This window comes from Ooceraea biroi, chromosome 4 (assembly GCF_003672135.1).
Source record: "Ooceraea biroi isolate clonal line C1 chromosome 4, Obir_v5.4, whole genome shotgun sequence".
Taxonomy (NCBI): Eukaryota; Metazoa; Arthropoda; class Insecta; order Hymenoptera; family Formicidae; genus Ooceraea; species Ooceraea biroi.
Window position 1 is genome coordinate 10,855,293 of NC_039509.1, and position 18,547 is coordinate 10,873,839.

The window sequence follows — 18,547 nt, forward strand, 5'->3', positions numbered from 1 at the left end:
GAATGCATTAGAAAGCACTTTCGATCCTGCAGGATCTAGAGATTCCCTCGCGCGAGATTGGTCACCTTCAATCACTCGCGATTTCACTGTCGAGTTTCAATTCGCTATCTTTTCGGAGAACTGGTTACGCGCGGCAGCTTCAAGCGGCGATTCACAAGTTCACATATCGGAGGTTTTAATTTCAACTGTTTTTCAATTAATCAAGAACATTTATCCACATTTTGCAGGTGTGTTATCATTATAGCTTTTATTATTATAATTATTGTATCATCGTCATTGTTGAGACCATCGTGAAAAGGCGATTCGATGAGCTTGTAAGCTTCGGCTGACGGCACATCAACTTTGTACACAACTGTATAATTACGTTCTCACGGTTGTGCTCGCGCGTCTTATTATTCGCGAATGAATGTAGATCTGGGCGACGCGCGGGTTCTCTTGAGAACAATCTTTACGGAGATACAAAGACACGTTTCTAACGAGCACGGAACGCGTATCCGAAGGAACGAAACGCAACGGAAAGAGAGGACGACGAGCAAAAAGATACGCGGTGACGAGCGCAGTAGCGCACTCGCGCTTGCACCGCTCGGAGAATCCACTTGCACTTTCCACCAGAGCGTCTTTCCTCGCACTCGCGTTCTTGCAATCCTTCCTCGCTCGTCTCGGCTTACCGCTACCTTTCACGTTACACTGCGGACGCAGACTGATCGGTCGATTGGTCGAGCGGTCTCTTCGTGGCCTCCCTTCGACGCCGCACTCGCTCTCGTCAGGTAGCGGGCGAGGGAGGTCACGAAAGGTCGTGCTCACCTCGGCACGTTACACAATACGAATACCCAGTTCCAATCCCCACGACGAGGAGAAGGTACAGCAAAATATCCTTTATGATTCTTCGCGCTCCCTGTCGATCAAGACACGGACGACGCGCGTCGTTCTACTCGATCGACGTCCCCGCGGAGCGCCGCCGTTCCGGCGGCTCTATCTCCCTTCCTCGTAGCATGGGCGATGGCGACGATGATGATGACGATGACGACAATGATGACAACGACAACGACGACGACGACGAGGAAGACGCGACGGAGAACGCGAACGTGCATCGACCACGACGCGGTATCGGGGTCGAGAGTTCCACGACCGAGTGCAACGAGCCACCTACCCTACCACCTCCTCTCTTCTCGACCGCGACGGCGGCGGCGGTGGCGGCGGTGGCAGCGGCTCACCGCATTCGTGACCGCTCTCGCTCTCTTCTATTCGCGCCACGCTGCTCGCTCACCTACTCCGCGAGAGAGCTGGAGTTCCTCGCGCACTCGCGATTGGCCGGCCGACTGTCGCGTCAGCGCGGAGCAACGCGTCTCGCTGAACGCCGGTTTAGTCTCACCGGAGTCGCGCGCTACTCCTCCTCCGTGTCGCGACCTGGTGCGACACGTGTCGTCGGACCAGGGCGACCCTAGTCTGCGCGCCTAGCTCGGAGCTTTCGGCTTCGCTCTCCGGCGAAAGTGCGAATCGAGTTGTATCAATTGTTGTGTCTCATGATTGATGATGCAGCATCAATATTTCGATCGATTGATTCCATTTCTCTAAGTTTATCGGTCAGTGGAGTAGCAATTTTAAAGTGCTGCTTCAATGCTAAAATAGTTAAGAAGTTTGCTGATATTAAAAGTAACAAAATTGAATTGAGATTGCATGTTTTAATAAACAATGAACAGTACGAGGTTATTACAAAATTTATAAACCATTTAATTAATCTATCGATGATTAATAATTAATAATGAGTAATAATAATAATCATATTTTTTTCATTTTTCTTTAACGTTTTTTTTTAATAACATGCTTTAGTCATAACATGATATTGTTACACTTTTAACTTATACATATCATTGCCAAAGTATGTTTAAAGCATTATTAAAAAATAAAAACGCCAAACAAATGAAAAAATATGACGTTATTAATCATCGATGATTAATTAAATGATTGATGAAATTTTGTAATAATCTCGTACTGTTTATTGTTTATTACATCATGCAGACTCAATTCAATTAGTAACTTTTAAAAAAGTTAGGACAGTTTAAGACAGAGAACATATTTACGTTATTTACATATATATTAGCTTGATGCAAAATTAATTGCGGTTTTTAAGCATCAACTTGATAAGAAAAGCCGCAATTATTTTTGCACTAACCTAATAATAACATAAAATTATATACGTCTACGTGTGTGTGTATGTAAAAAAGTAAAAAAATACAATGCGCATTGTTTTTTAATTCTTTTTTACATTTTGGTCTCTTACATTGATCTTTTGCACGCAGAGCCACATTTTCCTTTCCTCCTTTGATACTTCTACGCCTTTGCTGTCCAGTAGATTTATTGTTATTATATGACATACAGCCTGATTCACATGAAGATTGGCCTGTGCTCTCGTCATGGAGCGCGTATGTTACAATTATATTACTGCAAAATTAATAAATAAATTATATGCTTTTTAATATCGCACAATAAGAGATCAATCTTTCAATAGATCGTTTAATATGTTTCGTGCCCATCAGCAGTTTTCGCGCAACTTTCTATTCAGGCCGCGTGTATCAGCGATGACCCATACTGATGCATTTATTATATGAGCTCAAAATGTATAATTTGTAATAACTTAAGATTGAGGAATGCATATTATTATGTACGATATGATAAAAAACAACTCTAAACATGATAATTACATATTAATAAAATGATATATTTGATATGAAATATAAATTATGAAATTATATAAAAATTATGAAATATATGATAATATACCTTTATGCTTAAAAATATTACTTAAAATATTAAACATGGCCTGAATGAAAAATTCAGCGTGTATCAGTGGTACTATATGTGTCAATCATCAAATAAAATAGTTTATATATTCTACAATCAGATTGGTAATATTATATTTCTCACAATGCATAAATAAATATAACACCTATTTACGATAAAAGCATTGCCTATCTTTTCAACCTAACTTGAGTTTCTAAAAGCAATCAATTTTGTAATTTATGCGCAGGTGCAAATCTTTAAAATCTCTGAATAGATCTCTAAAAAGAATCTTCTCAGATGTGTCTTTTTTTTCTCCTCTAATATTGTCTTAGAGTGCGGAAACTACGCACCAAAAAGTTAGATCAGAAGAAAATTGACAAATTTCAAACGCGAGAAAATAAAAGTAAAAGAAGGATGACAAATTTCGCTGGCGGTTTGACGAGATTATGAAACGCGTTGCACATCGCTGGAACATGAACGTCGCGTTACGCGATAACAATTATCATGGTGAATTGCGGCGTGTCGGCGCGTATATCGGTGGCCGGTGTTACGTATGTCGCGTCTCCCAGCTCGGATGCAAACGTAGATGACGGGGGAGGGAAAAAAGAGATTGCGAGGAAAAGCGAGACGAGTCAGGGACGAAGAAGCGATCCACGCGTGTGCGCGAGCGCGCAATAAAAAAGACCTTCGAACAGCGATAGCCCTCAAAGAAGGTCGGCGTGTTAAACGGTCAGGAATGCGTATCCTCGCGACGCGAGGGGACGCGCGCGATAAAATATGCGCTTCGCCTTCGTTGCACAAGCGAATGACTATTACGTACAGGTAATAATGCGTACTTACGAATCTTCGCGACACCGCCAATAAGGAAGAACGAAAGAAAGGAATGAACGGAGAAATGAGATGTTGAAAAAATGGCATGTTGGAAATAATTTCTAGATTGGTTCCGGTGTAAAGTCTATGGATGTTAATAAATCAAGAGAGAGAGAGAGAGAGAGGGAACTCGCTCTCATTGTCGAAAATTTCAGATAAAATGAAAATTTTCGTTCTTCGGGTGTAGTCAAAAGAAACTCTCCCATGCAAATAAGGGGTCTATTCTGTAAAAATGCTGTTTTGTAATGCTGTATCTCTATAAACTATGTAGCACTGTAGAGCAAGAGAGAAAAAGCGACGAGCGAAAAGAGAAAAGAAAAGAAAAGAGAGAGAAAAGAAAGAGCTAAAGAACTAAAGAGCTACATAACTTATAGGTACAAATTTTTTTTACAGAATACAGGGCTAAACCTATTTAGAGCGAAGTTCATTTCAGGTCCATGTCTTCCGAGTCGATTCCGAGAAGTCGTCCGTGCATTTCTCTCCTGGCACGGTGCCGCGCAAAGTCGAAGGTTCAAGGTCTTCAGAAAAGTTCGGTGAAAGGAATAATCCTCGCTGCGACTAGTCGTGACAAATTCGCGGCTAATTCGCATCACGCATTAGATGCAGTTTGCATAGATTAAAATAATGCGCACAAGTTTCACAAGACAATGTGTAACGCGTTTTTCTTTCTTTTTCCTCACTTCCCGATACCGGGAACGAAATTTTGCATGAACATGACAAAATACGCGTCAGTTTAATAAAAGCTTAAGGTCTCGTCCACTTTTGTCAAGGATTAAGATCTCTCAAGAATTTTTATTTTTATACGAATCCTTCGCGCATTGTTGTGAGATCCTTATCGTTATCGGCAAACATGTATTTGTCTACCTTCATCAATTTATAAAATTCGAATTCAAGCGATGATCAGTTTCAGTTTCAAATGATCGTCGATACAACAACAGGAGAGGGAACGAAAAAGACGTACGGAAAGCAATCACGGACGCATTTATCTATCTATATCTAAGGGGGACGCGAAGGGAACGTGAAGAGGGAAATCTCGGTGCGTGATCAAAGTCGCGCTATTATTATTGACGTTGAATTGGTTACGAGAGGAGCACTCTCGCTCTCTCGTCGTCGTCTCGACCTAATTCGCGGGCACTCGCGGAGGTGCGGTCGGATCTTGCACACCCGAGATGTCCCTGAGCGCCAAGGACGCGTTCTCGAGCGCGTTGGTGAACCGCGCGTCACGCGTCTCGCCGCGACGAGGTTATGTTAGGTTGCACTCGGCGGCCGGCTTAGATCGCGGCGACGCAAGCACGTAGACCTTCGGCATGCCACCCCGCGACAAGCGATCGTTTGCTGTTCTCTTTTCTGGCATCCCTAAATTTCGTTTTATTCAACGCTAAAAACTAATGAAGGAGAAAGAGAGGTTAAGAGATTCTTCTCATGCGATTTTAAGGCTCATCATATTTATATGCTTGCATGCGAATATTTGACAATTTACCTAAAGCGAAAAATAGATTCCAACTATCCTGAAATATAAAATTGCGACTGAATCGCGAACAGAGCGGCGGCAGTTCTAGCGGACGTTTTCAGAAATAATGACACCACGCGCAGCGGTTGACTGCGTCTGGTGCCAGGAACGAAGCACTCGCGATATCCTTGGCCGAGAAGGCCTTTCTCGAGAAACTCGCTGCATCACGAGAAGGTCGAATTAGGTAAAGTTAGGTACACGGACACATGGTAAACGCTCGCGATCGCGACTATATATTTTGCCATTACGGGTGTTCGTTTCAAAAATTCCCTCCATGATTGTCTCAACTGAACGGCAGGGTAAATCATCATAAATCATCGCGCAACCCACGACCTGACACGGCGGGACCACAATTCCGATTTCGATTTCGTTAGATAAGCGAAGCACCGTTGCAGCAACACGTGTCGCAATCCGTCGCTCGTATTGTGTGGCTGTTCAACTTCGCACCCGATCGATTGCTGGGTCGGTCGCGTCAAAGTCCATGGTACAGCCACGCAGTGAGCAAACACAATCGGTGCCTCCTCGAGGTCGACGCAAATGAGGCGAACACTGTTGTCCGACCCCCAAATAATCCCCAAGTAAAATTGCGTTCGAAGAATCATTGAAAAAACGTTCAATCGCTGACATGGAGTTCTAATTCGAGTTTTCATTCTGCGTTTGTTTAATATTATTTCGATGCATTCACATAAGATGTCCAGTCATTATCAACAAAATGAATCACAAAAGGCATAGCCGGGATAACAGGAAGATCGGAACAGGCGATGCTGGAAGGGCATTCGATAACAAAAAGACATGTCGTAAAGAACGATCGCTCATAAGGAATTTCCCAAACCAGTTTTCAGGTTCATCTGACTTTGAGATAACAGTCTATATGCCTCTTGTGGGAGACCTTGAGCACTCAAGGACGGATTCTTCAGGGATTCGTTTGAGGAACTTTTATGTGCTTTTCTCCTGTTTTTCCTTTATCTTTCTGAATTTGCTAAGTAAAATTTGAACTGATTTCCTGACGGCGCTGGAGCAAATTGTGTGGACCACACATCTCAAAAGTTTAGTTTATGATAATAATAAAGTGAGCATTGTTATGTACAATAAAGTTTTTCCAATATATGCCATTTATTTTTAGGCAAAACAATTATTACAGTCCACCAGGCGAATTAACATCTATAAACTCTCAAAATTAATTTTCTATTATTGTTCGGGATTCGAACAATTATTAGAATAATAAATTGCTATTTTGACGTTTCTATTTTAAACGCGCTATGATCCGTTAATGCCCGATTCCACCAACGTCGCTTAATTTTAACCGTAGTTTAACTCACTCTTCGTCTCTTTCTAACTATCCGCCTTAGAAAGAGACAAAGAGTGAGTTAAACGACGGTTAAAATTAAGCAACGTTGGTGGAATCGGGCATAAGAGTTATTTGTGTGCTATCCAGTTTTTCGCTTGTTTTTGCGCGACGATCACACCGTGATTTCTCGCTCGCCCAAAGCTGATTTCCTCGTGCGATCGAGAGAGATCGAACACGATCCATAAGATCGCTGGTGAAACAAACACCGAAAAACTACTGACTTTAGCCTATTTTTCTAACTACAAAATAATCAAGAATTCTCTCGATCGGCGCGTCGAAGTCCTTTTTAGTCAGTCTATCTTCAACCGCTAAAAGACTCGTATCAATCGCTCAGTTCGTTCGTCCGTCGATCTTGACGGTGGTGTCCGGCCAGTTCGAGGAATTCGCGCAATTCCAGCTACTCCGATAAGCACCTGCGGTGCTATTCGCGAGTTATATTTCGAGTTTTTCGTCAATTGGGCAGTGACCCCGCTGCTGTCCACTGTTCCGATCAATCGATCTTGTGGTAAATTGCGATCGCGAGTGTCAGTGAACTCTGTAACGTTAACTAGCCCTCAAGCGATCAGGATGCTCGTTGCATCATTCCGCCAAACATGATCTCTGTATTCTTTATGAATGTACGGTGATTCTTAGTACATGCGTTACCGAGCCCGATCATCAATTCTCACGTTCGCGCGCAAGATCGTTTCGTTAGGGTGGATCGATTTCCGTTTCGCGGATCTCAACACCATGAGTCCGGATGAATCTCCGCTCGCTCAGTGCGGTGTCCGGTTGTCGTTTAGCACGAATACTTGGTATGTAACTGTTGATTTTACTGGTTACTACTATAATAAACTGTTAAAACTCATTCAAGTGCAAACTGTTCTCATTAGCTTGTCACGCTCTTCTTTCAGTGATCCAATGGTCACAACACGCGTCTCTCGCTCACTATATTATTATTTGTTATATTATTATTTTAATATAATACAAAGATAATGTAAAAATATATTATATATATATTTTTATACTTTTTACTAGTCCACTCTTAAAAAAAGCCGTGTTAAATCAAATCGAAATCATTGTTGCCTCTTTTCCGCGACGCTGATTGGTTATCTCGATTCGCGTTGTGCGTTATGTTCAGTTTAGATTACCATCGCGCGGCTGTCGTCACGTGGAGGTTAACAATTTGGTAGAGTGTGATAATTGTTAGCCGTTTTTAAAAATTTTTGTTTTTAACAAAATGGCGGTACTTTGAAAATTGAGCAGTATTTTTTTCTATAAAAAATGAACTTTAAACGTTCATAAAATAGTTATAAATAAACATATCAAAAATCAGCTACGCTACACGAAAGACAACCTATTTTTAAACAAAATGCACCAAACTGGATCTATTTTTTATGTTTCAGGTGCATTTGGTGCTGGTGGCAAGCGGACCGTGCCACGCTCAGCAAGTGTAGCAAATAATTCATTATTATTATTATATTTGTATCAGATTGACGTTGTTAATAAAAGTTTAAAACATACTTATTAACCCCCAAAAACAGTTATTTGATTCTATTGATTAGTCTCTGAGAAATATTACTTCGAATTTGACCCATTTTTTGAGGCTGTCAAGGTGGCGTACCCCCTTAATTCGTACAGCAAGGGGTTAATACTAATAGAAACGCGTGACAAAGAAAGTGCATTTGTAAAAACCTATTTATTAAAATTGTGTGAATATGATTATACGGCATGTAAAGATGAATCTGAATAATTCAGTCGATGTGAATGGAAAGTCAGTTAATTATGCTTGGCAGTGAATGAGTTAAGCAATTTCGCACAATACACATACATTATGACACACAAAACCTTGAATAGCTATTAAAAACTATTTTAACTATTTTAATAAAAATTTCTGCACCGAATCTAACAAAAATTGTTGGTATGCAGTTAATGTATGAAAAAATTCGTTCGTCCATCAGACAATGGCCAAAGTTCGTGATTTAATATATATACATTTGAGTATTTTAATAATACTTCAACTTTGAGGTGTTCAAATATTAATTGCTTGTTCGGTTTCTCAACGTATGCTACATCAATTCAAGACGAAAGGAGAACAGCTAATTCGCGATCTGAGATAAGATATAAAAAATCAAAGATAATATACACCCACAAAGCGAAAGATGCAAATGCAAATGTTAGTTTCTCATCTGGTTTCCGTATTTTTCTTCCGAATGAAAAACTTCTCGATGATACCGAAAAGCCGGACGCATGCGCTATACGCGACGCTGCACGTGGTGCAGAGATAATCTTTGAATGATATTATTCCGCTTCGCGAGGGCAGTTTCTCATCTGGTTTCCGTTTCCTTCTTACGAAACTATCACGTGCAAGAGATACTTGTTTTTTAATTACACAAAAATACATGTACGTTTTACCGCTGTCGTTGATAGTGTCACTCATGTCAATTCCGCCATTCTGCCAGTTTGGCTTACGCCATTTTCCGTTGCACGACCAACGTTTAAGGCGTGCTAGGTAGAAGAAATGACTCTTATGACGTAGAAAACGACCAATCACAAGTTTGAAAACGGTTGCTTACATTCTCGACTGTGATTGGTCGTGCTCTTAAGTCTTAAATCTCACTACTAAGCTACACACCTAAACTTTTGTGTGTCACCATCCTTAAAGAATGTTATTTGTTCTATTTTCTATTTTTTTTGTTTCGATATTTTCTGGCTGTTAACTCGACACGAAATTATGTAATATTAAATATTAATTGCTTGTTCGGTTTCTCAACGTATGCTAACATCAATTCTTTCCTCATCAATGAAGGCATAATATCAAAGAAAATTTCTATTTATTCATTATCTAATATATACTCTTGTCTTGTGCATTTTCCATGCGGAAAATGCTAGTGTGTCACGAGAATGACGAAAGGAGAACAGCTAATTCGCGATCCGAGATAAGATATAAAAACTCAAAGATAATATACACCCACAAAGCGAAAGATGCAAATGCAAATGTTAATTTCTCATCTGGTTTCCGTTTTTTTCTTCCGAATGACTTCTCGATAATATATTTTCTCTCTATATCTCGATAATATCGATAATATATATGTAATATATTGGTCACGTTGCGGCTCTATTTCCCGTTTCTCTATGTAATATCCGGTATCTTTTATCACATAATCGCAAATATTATATTCAGTTAACACAAAAAAATTAAGGTGATGCTCAAAGATGATTAAATATTTTTTAGTAGCGTAGTTTGTCCGAAATAAGCATGTATAAGCACGTTATATTCATATTTAGGCACATAAGAAAGCAATGAAGAAATATATATACAACATACAATGCAGACAGAAAACAAATTATTAATTAACCCTTTAACGCTCATGCCCGAGTCACACTCGGGCGTGGGTAACTGACAGATTTGCTCACGCTCGAGTCATACTCGGGCGACTCTAAAATTTGTGCTGCTAATATACACGTGAACGCGTGCTGTTGGGGTTTAATATTTATTTTATTTATTAAACGATGCACATATTCGTCAATTAAGAATTTATCACAAAATGGTTATTTTGGATCGTTTTTCTCGAAAAAAACGAGCGTTAAGGGGTTAAAATTTTTAAAATCTCATGGAACATAGTGCTTATTTAATGATAGATCACACAAACCCAACTACAAAAATCTTAATGTTACTTACTCTTCAGGCTCTTTGGTAGGAATCAGTTTTAAGGCTGCCATGAAGTCCTTCTTCGAGATGCTTCTCGCCATTGATGTTACGTCCGACTTCCGTTGCTGCTGCAGTCGGTCCAATTCGTCGGCCTGCTTACTGGTACTCGGAATGGCACTATTACGGACGCTGCTGAGACTTCCGTAGCCGCTGTTACCACGCTTTCCGCTCATCCTTGGGACAACATTATCGCTGATGCCGCTGTTGCCACCATTGCTGGAACCAACGCTGAGACCGCTGTTACTATGCTCGTCCACGTTGCTGTCGCCATTCATATTGCCGCGATCGACGCGTTCACTAGCTTGAGCTAGATTTACTTTTTGGCTGTTTCGTCGTCGCGGTGCCATGGGCTTTGTTTTTGGTTGCCCTGATTTCTGGGCAACTTGCAACCGCTTCTCTTCGCTGGCACTCATCATCTCGACGAATGGCTGAACCGGTGTCGGGACATGACGCGTCGGCACAGCGCCGGGCTTCAGCCTGCTCCTTTTGGCACCGGAGGGTCCGTCCTTCTCATAATATTCGTCTTCGAAGTGGGACGAGCATATCCTCGCAGTTGAGATGTTAAACGGTGGGTCGCCATTCGTATTAGGTGTTCTACCGCAGGCTCTAACCCACCGTTCTCGCACTTCCGAGTGTCGAGGGAATCTGTGATATCTCACTGCTTCGGCACGAGTTCGCCGGTGGCTGTTGCGGCAGCTGGCTACGGCACACTGTGGCATGTTGTTGGTTCCTCTTCGATTTCGTGGTAAGCACAAGTAGAAAATATCGTCCGGTGTGTGTATGAAGCACTCTCGGAGTCTATCACTTCATTTTGCTCCTGCTGTATGTAAAAACAAACCACTAAGCGAACTTTCGTATTCGAATTTTTGCGATATCTTTGAGAAACTTCCGGGTCGAGTGTTTCCAAAATGTAACTGCTAGGTCGCACTCACTGGACACGAATGAGCAATGAGACAATCCAGCGTGGAAATCGGTGAAAAATGGTAGCAGAATGGTGGTACCACTCTTATTGGAGAATACAAAATGTCGAGGAGGGGATAAGAGAGTTTAAGGGCGCTAGCGAGAGAGCGAGAGAGAGAGAGAGAGAGAAAGAAGGGGGAAGGAGAAAACCAAAATTGTTCAAATCTTCTAACTTCCCTTATATTTTTTTCATTCTTATGTATAGTAGCTACCGAAATCAATGATCAATTGATTTAATTGAGATCTCATAATCTCATGAAGGGGTAGTGGAATCAGAATAGAAAAAGAGGGGTGAGATACGATTTTTGTCCCAGAGTAACACAAGAACGATTGAGTATATCCTGCCACGGAAAGATGTCGCTACGGAACACATTTGGCGCCAGTCGGCCGCCTTTCGGAGAGATGGCGTTGGATGACGCACGAAGAGACGAATGAGGACCGGCCGGCGTCGAAAGCACACGAGACCCGGCGAAAACGCGTTTGGAAGAAAGAGAGAGAAAGAGAGAGAGAGAGAGATATAGAAAGAGAGAAACTGAAAGAGAGAGAGATTGACAGAGCAGACTCCACCTCGATGGATATTGGTGATGCTAGCGGAAGTAAGCATGTATATGACAGGGAGAAAATGAAAAAAAAAAGAGAGCAAAGGACGTGTCGTGTTGGACTCACACAAAAAAGACGGACAGCACGGATATCTCGTTGCGGCGCGACGATAGTGATGGTGACAATGATGATGATGGTGTTGATGACGAAGGAGATGACGAGGATGACGACGGTGAATTTACCCGCGCTCGCGGCGCTCCTCCGAGCACTGGTCCCTTTCGCTGATCAGTCCGCAGCGCAAGAGGTGGCAGGCACAGCCAGTGGCAGCTGCGTGTGCCTCCTCGTGCCTGCGTGAACCCGGTGAACCAATGATCGTGCTCCGCCGTTGCCGTCGCGGCAGGGATGACGAGGACGCCGTGGAGGGGGACGCGCAACCTGGGGTTGCAAGGAAGAGCCGCGCGCGAAGGCCGCGGGCGAGGGGACGTGGAGGCATGGGGAGATACAGGGGAAGAACGCGGGGGAGAGGCCGACGGGAGGTCACCGCGCGCGCTATCGCGAACGGGGGTCCTTTAGGGGTTCGCCACCCTTCATGGCGCGTATGCCGTCGGCGCGGTCTTCCGCGCTATCTGGTCCGCTACCAACCACCGCACGTATCTACCCTTTCGCTTTCTCTCATTTTCGTAATAATTGTATGATGGTTATTTTTATTATATATATTTATAAGTTTTATCACCGTTCACCAGGCCGTTCACTAAAGGTACCACAAGGGCAATCTTTCATTGCTTCCTTATTTTATTCTTTTTTCGAAAGAATCTTATTCCAGTTATATAACTATAACTAATATGCCATAAATAATATTTGTTTTCTTTCTTTTTACGACTGTATTCTTCTATGAGACATCATAAACATAAATTCTTACCAAAGGTAAAAACGTTTTCTCCTCGTGCGTTGTTCTATTCAATTTGTTAAAAAATCTATAATCGAAAATAAGAATTTTATGACCTCGAGAATTTTTATTCTTGAGGGGTGTATCAAATTACGCATCGTTCCTTTAATCGCATGCTCTTGATGATTATTCGTAACATGAGCAGGGTGCACTGAGAGATGAAGAGGTCTTTGCGGACCAACACTGTAACCGTTGTGTCGATGACCGGCGATTTAATTATCGCGCACTCGATGAGCATTGCGCCGCGCTTTCGTGTCTGGCATGTGAAGTGTGTATCTTTTACTTGTAAAACGTTTTTAATGATAACTTGTAAATGTTTCTTGAAGATCATCGGCATTTCAATTTATGCACGCTGCATAAAAGTCACGCTATCAAAATTTATAATTATTTTACATATTATATTTTAATCATTTTTTGAGCTTAAATACTTGCAGTTTAACGTTTTAAATAATTAATTTTGGTGGCATGCCGTAGCAGTGCATTATTCAATAATATCATTGATGATTTCCAAGAAGTGTATGCGAATAATCCAATAATTTAATGAAGTATGTATTGATTTAACGTAGAATATCAAATAATTTGAAGAACTCAGAAAAGAAGATGAGAAAATTAGTCGTTCAGTCAGCTTTATCAGATTATTTATCTCTGTATTCTGATCCTTCTACAACAGTACATTTATGTTTTTTGACTCACAACTTTTTTCACTTACTTTCGGTTGCTATCCATAAGCACACGCGAGATCAAAATCGATAATAATTGTCGATATTTATCGATTGATTTCTAATCAAACGAAATGCAAGAGCAGAAACAGTCTTGACTTACCACGCGCACAAAATTTACAAAAATCAATTCAAACGATTAAGAATATGTAAAAAAATAAGAATTAAAAGTCGACAAACAAAATTATGGTCTTCTGCACATTCTATACGCGAAAAGAAAAGATAGTGAAGATTTGATTTAATTATTTATTGACAATTTCGCGTCTTATAATATCCAAGATCACAGGAATTTAATAATTCAGAAGATCGTCGGAGGACGAACTCTTGGACCTATTTCGATAGCGTTAAAATCTCTCACCGGCGGGACAACTCGTCGGTGATTCTCGATATCTGCATGGAATCCCATTACGTCGTAAATAGTCAATCGTTTCTGCTATTGTCATCGACCGTAGTGCCCATATTTTTCGTGATACCAAAAGCAATGAAAGAAAGAGGAATTTGATTTGATTATTGTATTCGACAATTTATTGAGATAGTGCATCACATTTACGCATTCTCAACGCAACTTTTTGTCGACCTAATGTCAATATCTTGTAAAATTAACAATAGTTTCGTACCTAAATGATGTTAATTTGATTAAAAAGTAATAATGCCTAAGAAGCATGTACAAATAAAGAAAAATAAATATTTAATAACTATGAAATTTCATTTTTTTCTGGAAATGTCGCGTTATTGCCACGGTTCTTCTTGTCTGATCTCTGCTAGAGAGCGATTTGGTCTTCGCGGAGGCTTCGGTCGGGAGTGTTTTTGCGGTCCACGTTCTTCCTCCTTCTTCTTCTCTTGATTTCTCGCGTGGGTCTCCCGATCGAGCGAAAGGAAGAAGCCGTCGAAAGGAGCGAAAAAGAGTGGCCACGTACGCAGGAAGTTTGCCTGGACACGGTGTGGTTCATCACACTGACGCGGTTCACATAAGGAGGGACCAATTTCCGGTGTTATCATTCTCCTTCTGCACGCAAATCTCCATCGTCTTCGCTCGACTCCTGGTATGAGCTTCAAATTCATGAAGTTTCTCATCGTGTCGAGGAGCACTTCAATCGCGATTAAACTATTTCCGGGGATTGATTCGTATTAAAACTGCATATAAATTATCTATCTAGTTATTAATCTAAAAAAAATCTAAAAGAGCTTTGGCGAAGAACGTTGTTTTTCCTCCAAAACAGAAATAATGATTTGTGACCAGATTAACGATTTTAATTATTTCTTTTTGTACACACTTTGATTCCGCTACCACTGCTCTTCCTCCCTGTCTTTTTTCCTGGTTTCTATCTTGCGACAATTCAATTGGAAAGCTTCATAACTTTCCAAGACGCTGACCGATTTAGACAAGATCCGAAGCTTCCTCCATCATACCTCATCACGATCCGTTATCCGAATAATTCGTGCGATTCGGCTGGCCGGGAATACCAAAGGGGCCAGGTCAACGCGTTAGAGTTCCCTCGGATACCTGGTTCCGCAAATATCTAGGGGCCTGCGCCTCGCCGTTTCCCATCATCGGTTCCTCGCAGCCCTTCCCGCCGGAATATGCGGTCGGAGAGAGAAAAGGGAACCCTCGCACATATATGTCTCTCGCTTGCTCTCTCGCAGCCGACACCCGGGCGCTATCCTTCGCCCTCCCGCGGTCTCACGTGCGCGCGGCTGCTCTCGGCTTGGTTCAGCTCGCTGCTGCTGCTGCCGCTGCCGCTGCCGTCGTCATCGCCGCCGCCACCGCCGCCGCAGCCGCCGCCATCGCCGCTACCATCGCCGCGACGCACAGCTGGCGCAGGAGGGAAACAACGTCGTCGGCCCTGTGGCTACCAGACGCCTGGAGAACGACGAAGGATGATGCGCAGCTGCGGCGGGCGAGGACAAAGTGGGGCAGGTCGAAGAAGAGTTTCGGCGCCCGCGGAAAACGGAGGAGAAGTAATATCTTGAGCTGGTCCACACAAAATCGTTAACGGTGAGATCCAAATAACGAGCGCATCGATTAATCGAGATCGAGATTTCGATCTTTGACACATGACGCAATCACCATTTTGCTTCAAATCTCAATATCATAATTGATATTGATATCACGCTTATTCCTCGAGCCTAGGTGCTTGCGGTTTCGTATGCACTAGCATCTTTACGCGACGGGTATTTTCGTATATCGACCTGATCGAGAAATTGCTTATCTTGCATTCTTTTAGTACTCGTCCCCGAGCAATTCCGCGCGTTCGACATTCTTCATCCACGTTAACGATTCGGCCGAATCTCGGCGATCGCAGCAAGAATTCTGGGAGACGATTCGAGTTCTAAGATCCGTTCTAATTACTCTGAAATCTTTAGTCTTGCTAATTATATAATATATATTTAATTATATAATGTATACTTATATGATGTATAAAAACATACATTTTTATCCCCTGTTATCCTTGCCTTACAAATTCTACAGTTAGCTGCATTTCAAACGACCTCGAAAATGCAGGGATCATTCAAACCGTTCTCCAATCACTTTTTCCGGCATTATCTCTCGGATATCTGTACTGTTGACCATCCCGCCCGGGTAGCAACACCGACGAAGACGGAGAGACGAGAAGCTCTCTTGTAGAGGGGAATGAGGGTCGAAGCGCCAACCAACGCGATACATCGTCCGCTCATCTTTTCCGTGGTGCTCGTACGACGAGAGAACTTCACGCGATTAATATTACGCTTGCGCGAAAATTGAAATATCCTAACGACGTGATTGTCTGCGCCATTCTTTCATTATTTATCGGCATGCGTTCAATTTAAATGCGCGCGCAATGCGGTCGCACTTTCATCGTGCGATTGAAACATTAGTCTTGCGTTTAATATCGCAATCACTTTGTGCGACGAAAATTCGTGCACGTGCAACGCAGATGCACGAATACGAGCTATTTTCCGAGAACAGTTTAATTGTTAATTTGTATTATATCTCGTACGGATATTGTACAAAAGTGTTTTATAAAGTTATAGTTATCGAATATTGTCAATTTTACAAATTTCAATATAATTTTTTTCGGAACATTTCGTCTTTTTGCTGTTGTTTGTTGGTGTTTAAAGCAAACGAAACAAAAGTATGAGTGAATAATTGTAGATTGTGTTATGTACTAACAGTTTTAACCGTCTAGATATTTTAAAGGCATTTGAAGACTGCGGGTATTAAAAAATCCTTTAGAATTTTGAAATACCAGGTGAGGACGAACGAAATACGTGCACCTGAGTTGTTAGCAGGTTTTTTTCAAAAACTAGGAATTCAGAATTCAGAAAGTTATATAATGTAAAGGATACTTTCTGCAGACCTGCCTAATGTAAACCATATGTGCAGCATATACTATTCTTTTTGTCATATTTCTTGAATTCTGAATTCCTAGTTTTTGAAAACAACCTGCTAACAACTCAGGTGCACATATTTCGTTCGTCCTCACCTGGTATTTCAAAATTCTAAAGGATTTTTTAACACCCGCAGTCTTGAAAAGAAACATAAATTCTCAGGTATACGAGTTTAGATATTATTTCAGGTACATATATATTACTGAACCTTAATCTATTCTAAAATTTGTATTGGAAAGTATTTTCTAAAAGTAGTCTATCCTTCATATATATCCTTCATACATGTTTTATATATATATATATATATATATACTACTCATATATATTTAGCTTGTATTTCGAGAAAGTTTGGAGAACAGAACATCAGTTTCAATGCCAGTTCACTTCTACGTAGTCGCTCCTTTTCCGCTCTGCACCCCCTTCGCCTACACCAACCTTTTCGTTTTCATAGCATTGGCACTTTCATTTTGCGAAGAATTTTACTGAGTTATTTATTACGGCAATTAGAAGAAGAATGATATCTTTGGTACACGGATGTGCTGCGTGATCTATTCCCTTCTCCATCTTTTGAGACGCAAGCACTCCGCTCACGTGGTCCCTCGCTCATCATCCCTCTCTTTCGCTCCTCTCGCCCGCTCTTCGTCTCATCGATGAAAGAGTACGAGAAGGAGACAGGATGGATAGACAGATAGCTGAAGAAAGAGAGAGAGAGCCGCGCGCGGCCGAGAGCGGAGGGGAGGCACCCTTCATCCTTGAGGTGGGGTCCCAGCCACCCCGCTGCTACCGCTTCGCCGGGATCAATACCCACCATCCCGACCAAAGTCCAAGCCACCCTCTCCCTTTGCCTGCGCGCCCGCTCTGCCTGCCTGCCTGCCTGCCAAACCTGCCAAGTCGCGCATCGAGTCTCCAGGGAGTCTCGAATGGCTCTTCCAGGCTCGCGCTTCTGCGATCCAGCCGATTTGAGATCGCGCCCCGATTAGGTCGAACAGGTCCACCCGTTCGCCAGAAATTTCGCTTTCCAGCTCTAGCTAGCGACTAAACCCTCTTTCCGCCCACATCGCACCCACGACGGCGCAACGCGGTCGACGTTCACCTTGCTCGACCTGTTGCTCGTACGATGGACAGAAAAAGAAACAAGTCCATTTAGCGAGTCAAGTCGATCTGGACGATCGCGCTAGATACATCTTCGATGTGTAGCTGATTGCGCGTCGATTCGTGCGCGAGAGGGCTTAGTTTCTGCACTCGAGATTATTTACGCGCCGATACGGAGTGCACGTGGCGGCTCCCCCGAGATCCCCAGCGTCGGCGAACGGCGCATCCCATCCCGTTTTGCAGCGCTACCACTTCTGGTATTGCGCTGTTGCGTACCGCACGATCAAACCTATTACCAATTTTGTGCGTGTGTGTGTGTGTGTGTATCCGATTATATAAAATTAATTATTACGTCCGCGCCGCTGATATGTTCGCCACTATCATTAAATAAAGTTTAAATCTGATTTTAATTATAATTGTGATGTTAATTGTAAATTCATATCTGAAGATGACTGTTAGTTTCGTGTTGTATAATTATTTTTAGACACGAAAAAGGAATTGGATTATAGAGGATTAAAATCCAGTTAATTATCTACACTATACCACAAATTAAACGGTGCGACATCAGATTTTAATTAGGAGACGAAAGAGAATATGCGTCATTATAATAAAGCTACATTGTATACTTGCACATCAACATCAGCAGAAGACGAACCAACCCGCTGCGTCGCTTGGTCTGCACAATAAAATGTCGTTCGAAATTCGCGAGCACTTCGCCGGA

At 42.1% G+C, this 18,547-nt stretch overlaps 1 protein-coding gene and 1 long non-coding RNA gene across 9 annotated transcripts in view; one reads left to right on the forward strand and one right to left on the reverse strand.

Annotated features, from left to right (window-relative positions):
- The window catches only part of LOC105275479, a 36,206-nt gene that overhangs the window by 9,638 nt on the left and 8,021 nt on the right, over positions 1-18,547 (reverse strand). Inside the window, exons 1-2 of one of the 8 annotated variants that reach the window (XM_011332394.3) lie at positions 11,943-12,035; positions 10,171-11,020 (exon numbers count right to left, since the gene is read on the reverse strand). The exons of 4 other annotated variants lie outside the window; for them this stretch is intronic. In XM_011332394.3, the coding sequence (XP_011330696.1) occupies positions 10,171-10,919 (749 nt within the window). In that variant the 5' untranslated portion in view covers positions 10,920-11,020; positions 11,943-12,035. Of the gene's footprint in view, positions 1-10,170; positions 12,036-18,547 lie in introns of those variants that run through there. 3 more of the 8 variants (XM_011332387.3, XM_011332376.3, XM_011332367.3) reach the window with 3 other exon arrangements.
- LOC105275467 lies at positions 15,168-16,428 on the forward strand. The gene is made up of 2 exons (XR_893234.3): positions 15,168-15,361; positions 15,591-16,428. It is a non-coding gene; the product is annotated as an uncharacterized LOC105275467 (long non-coding RNA).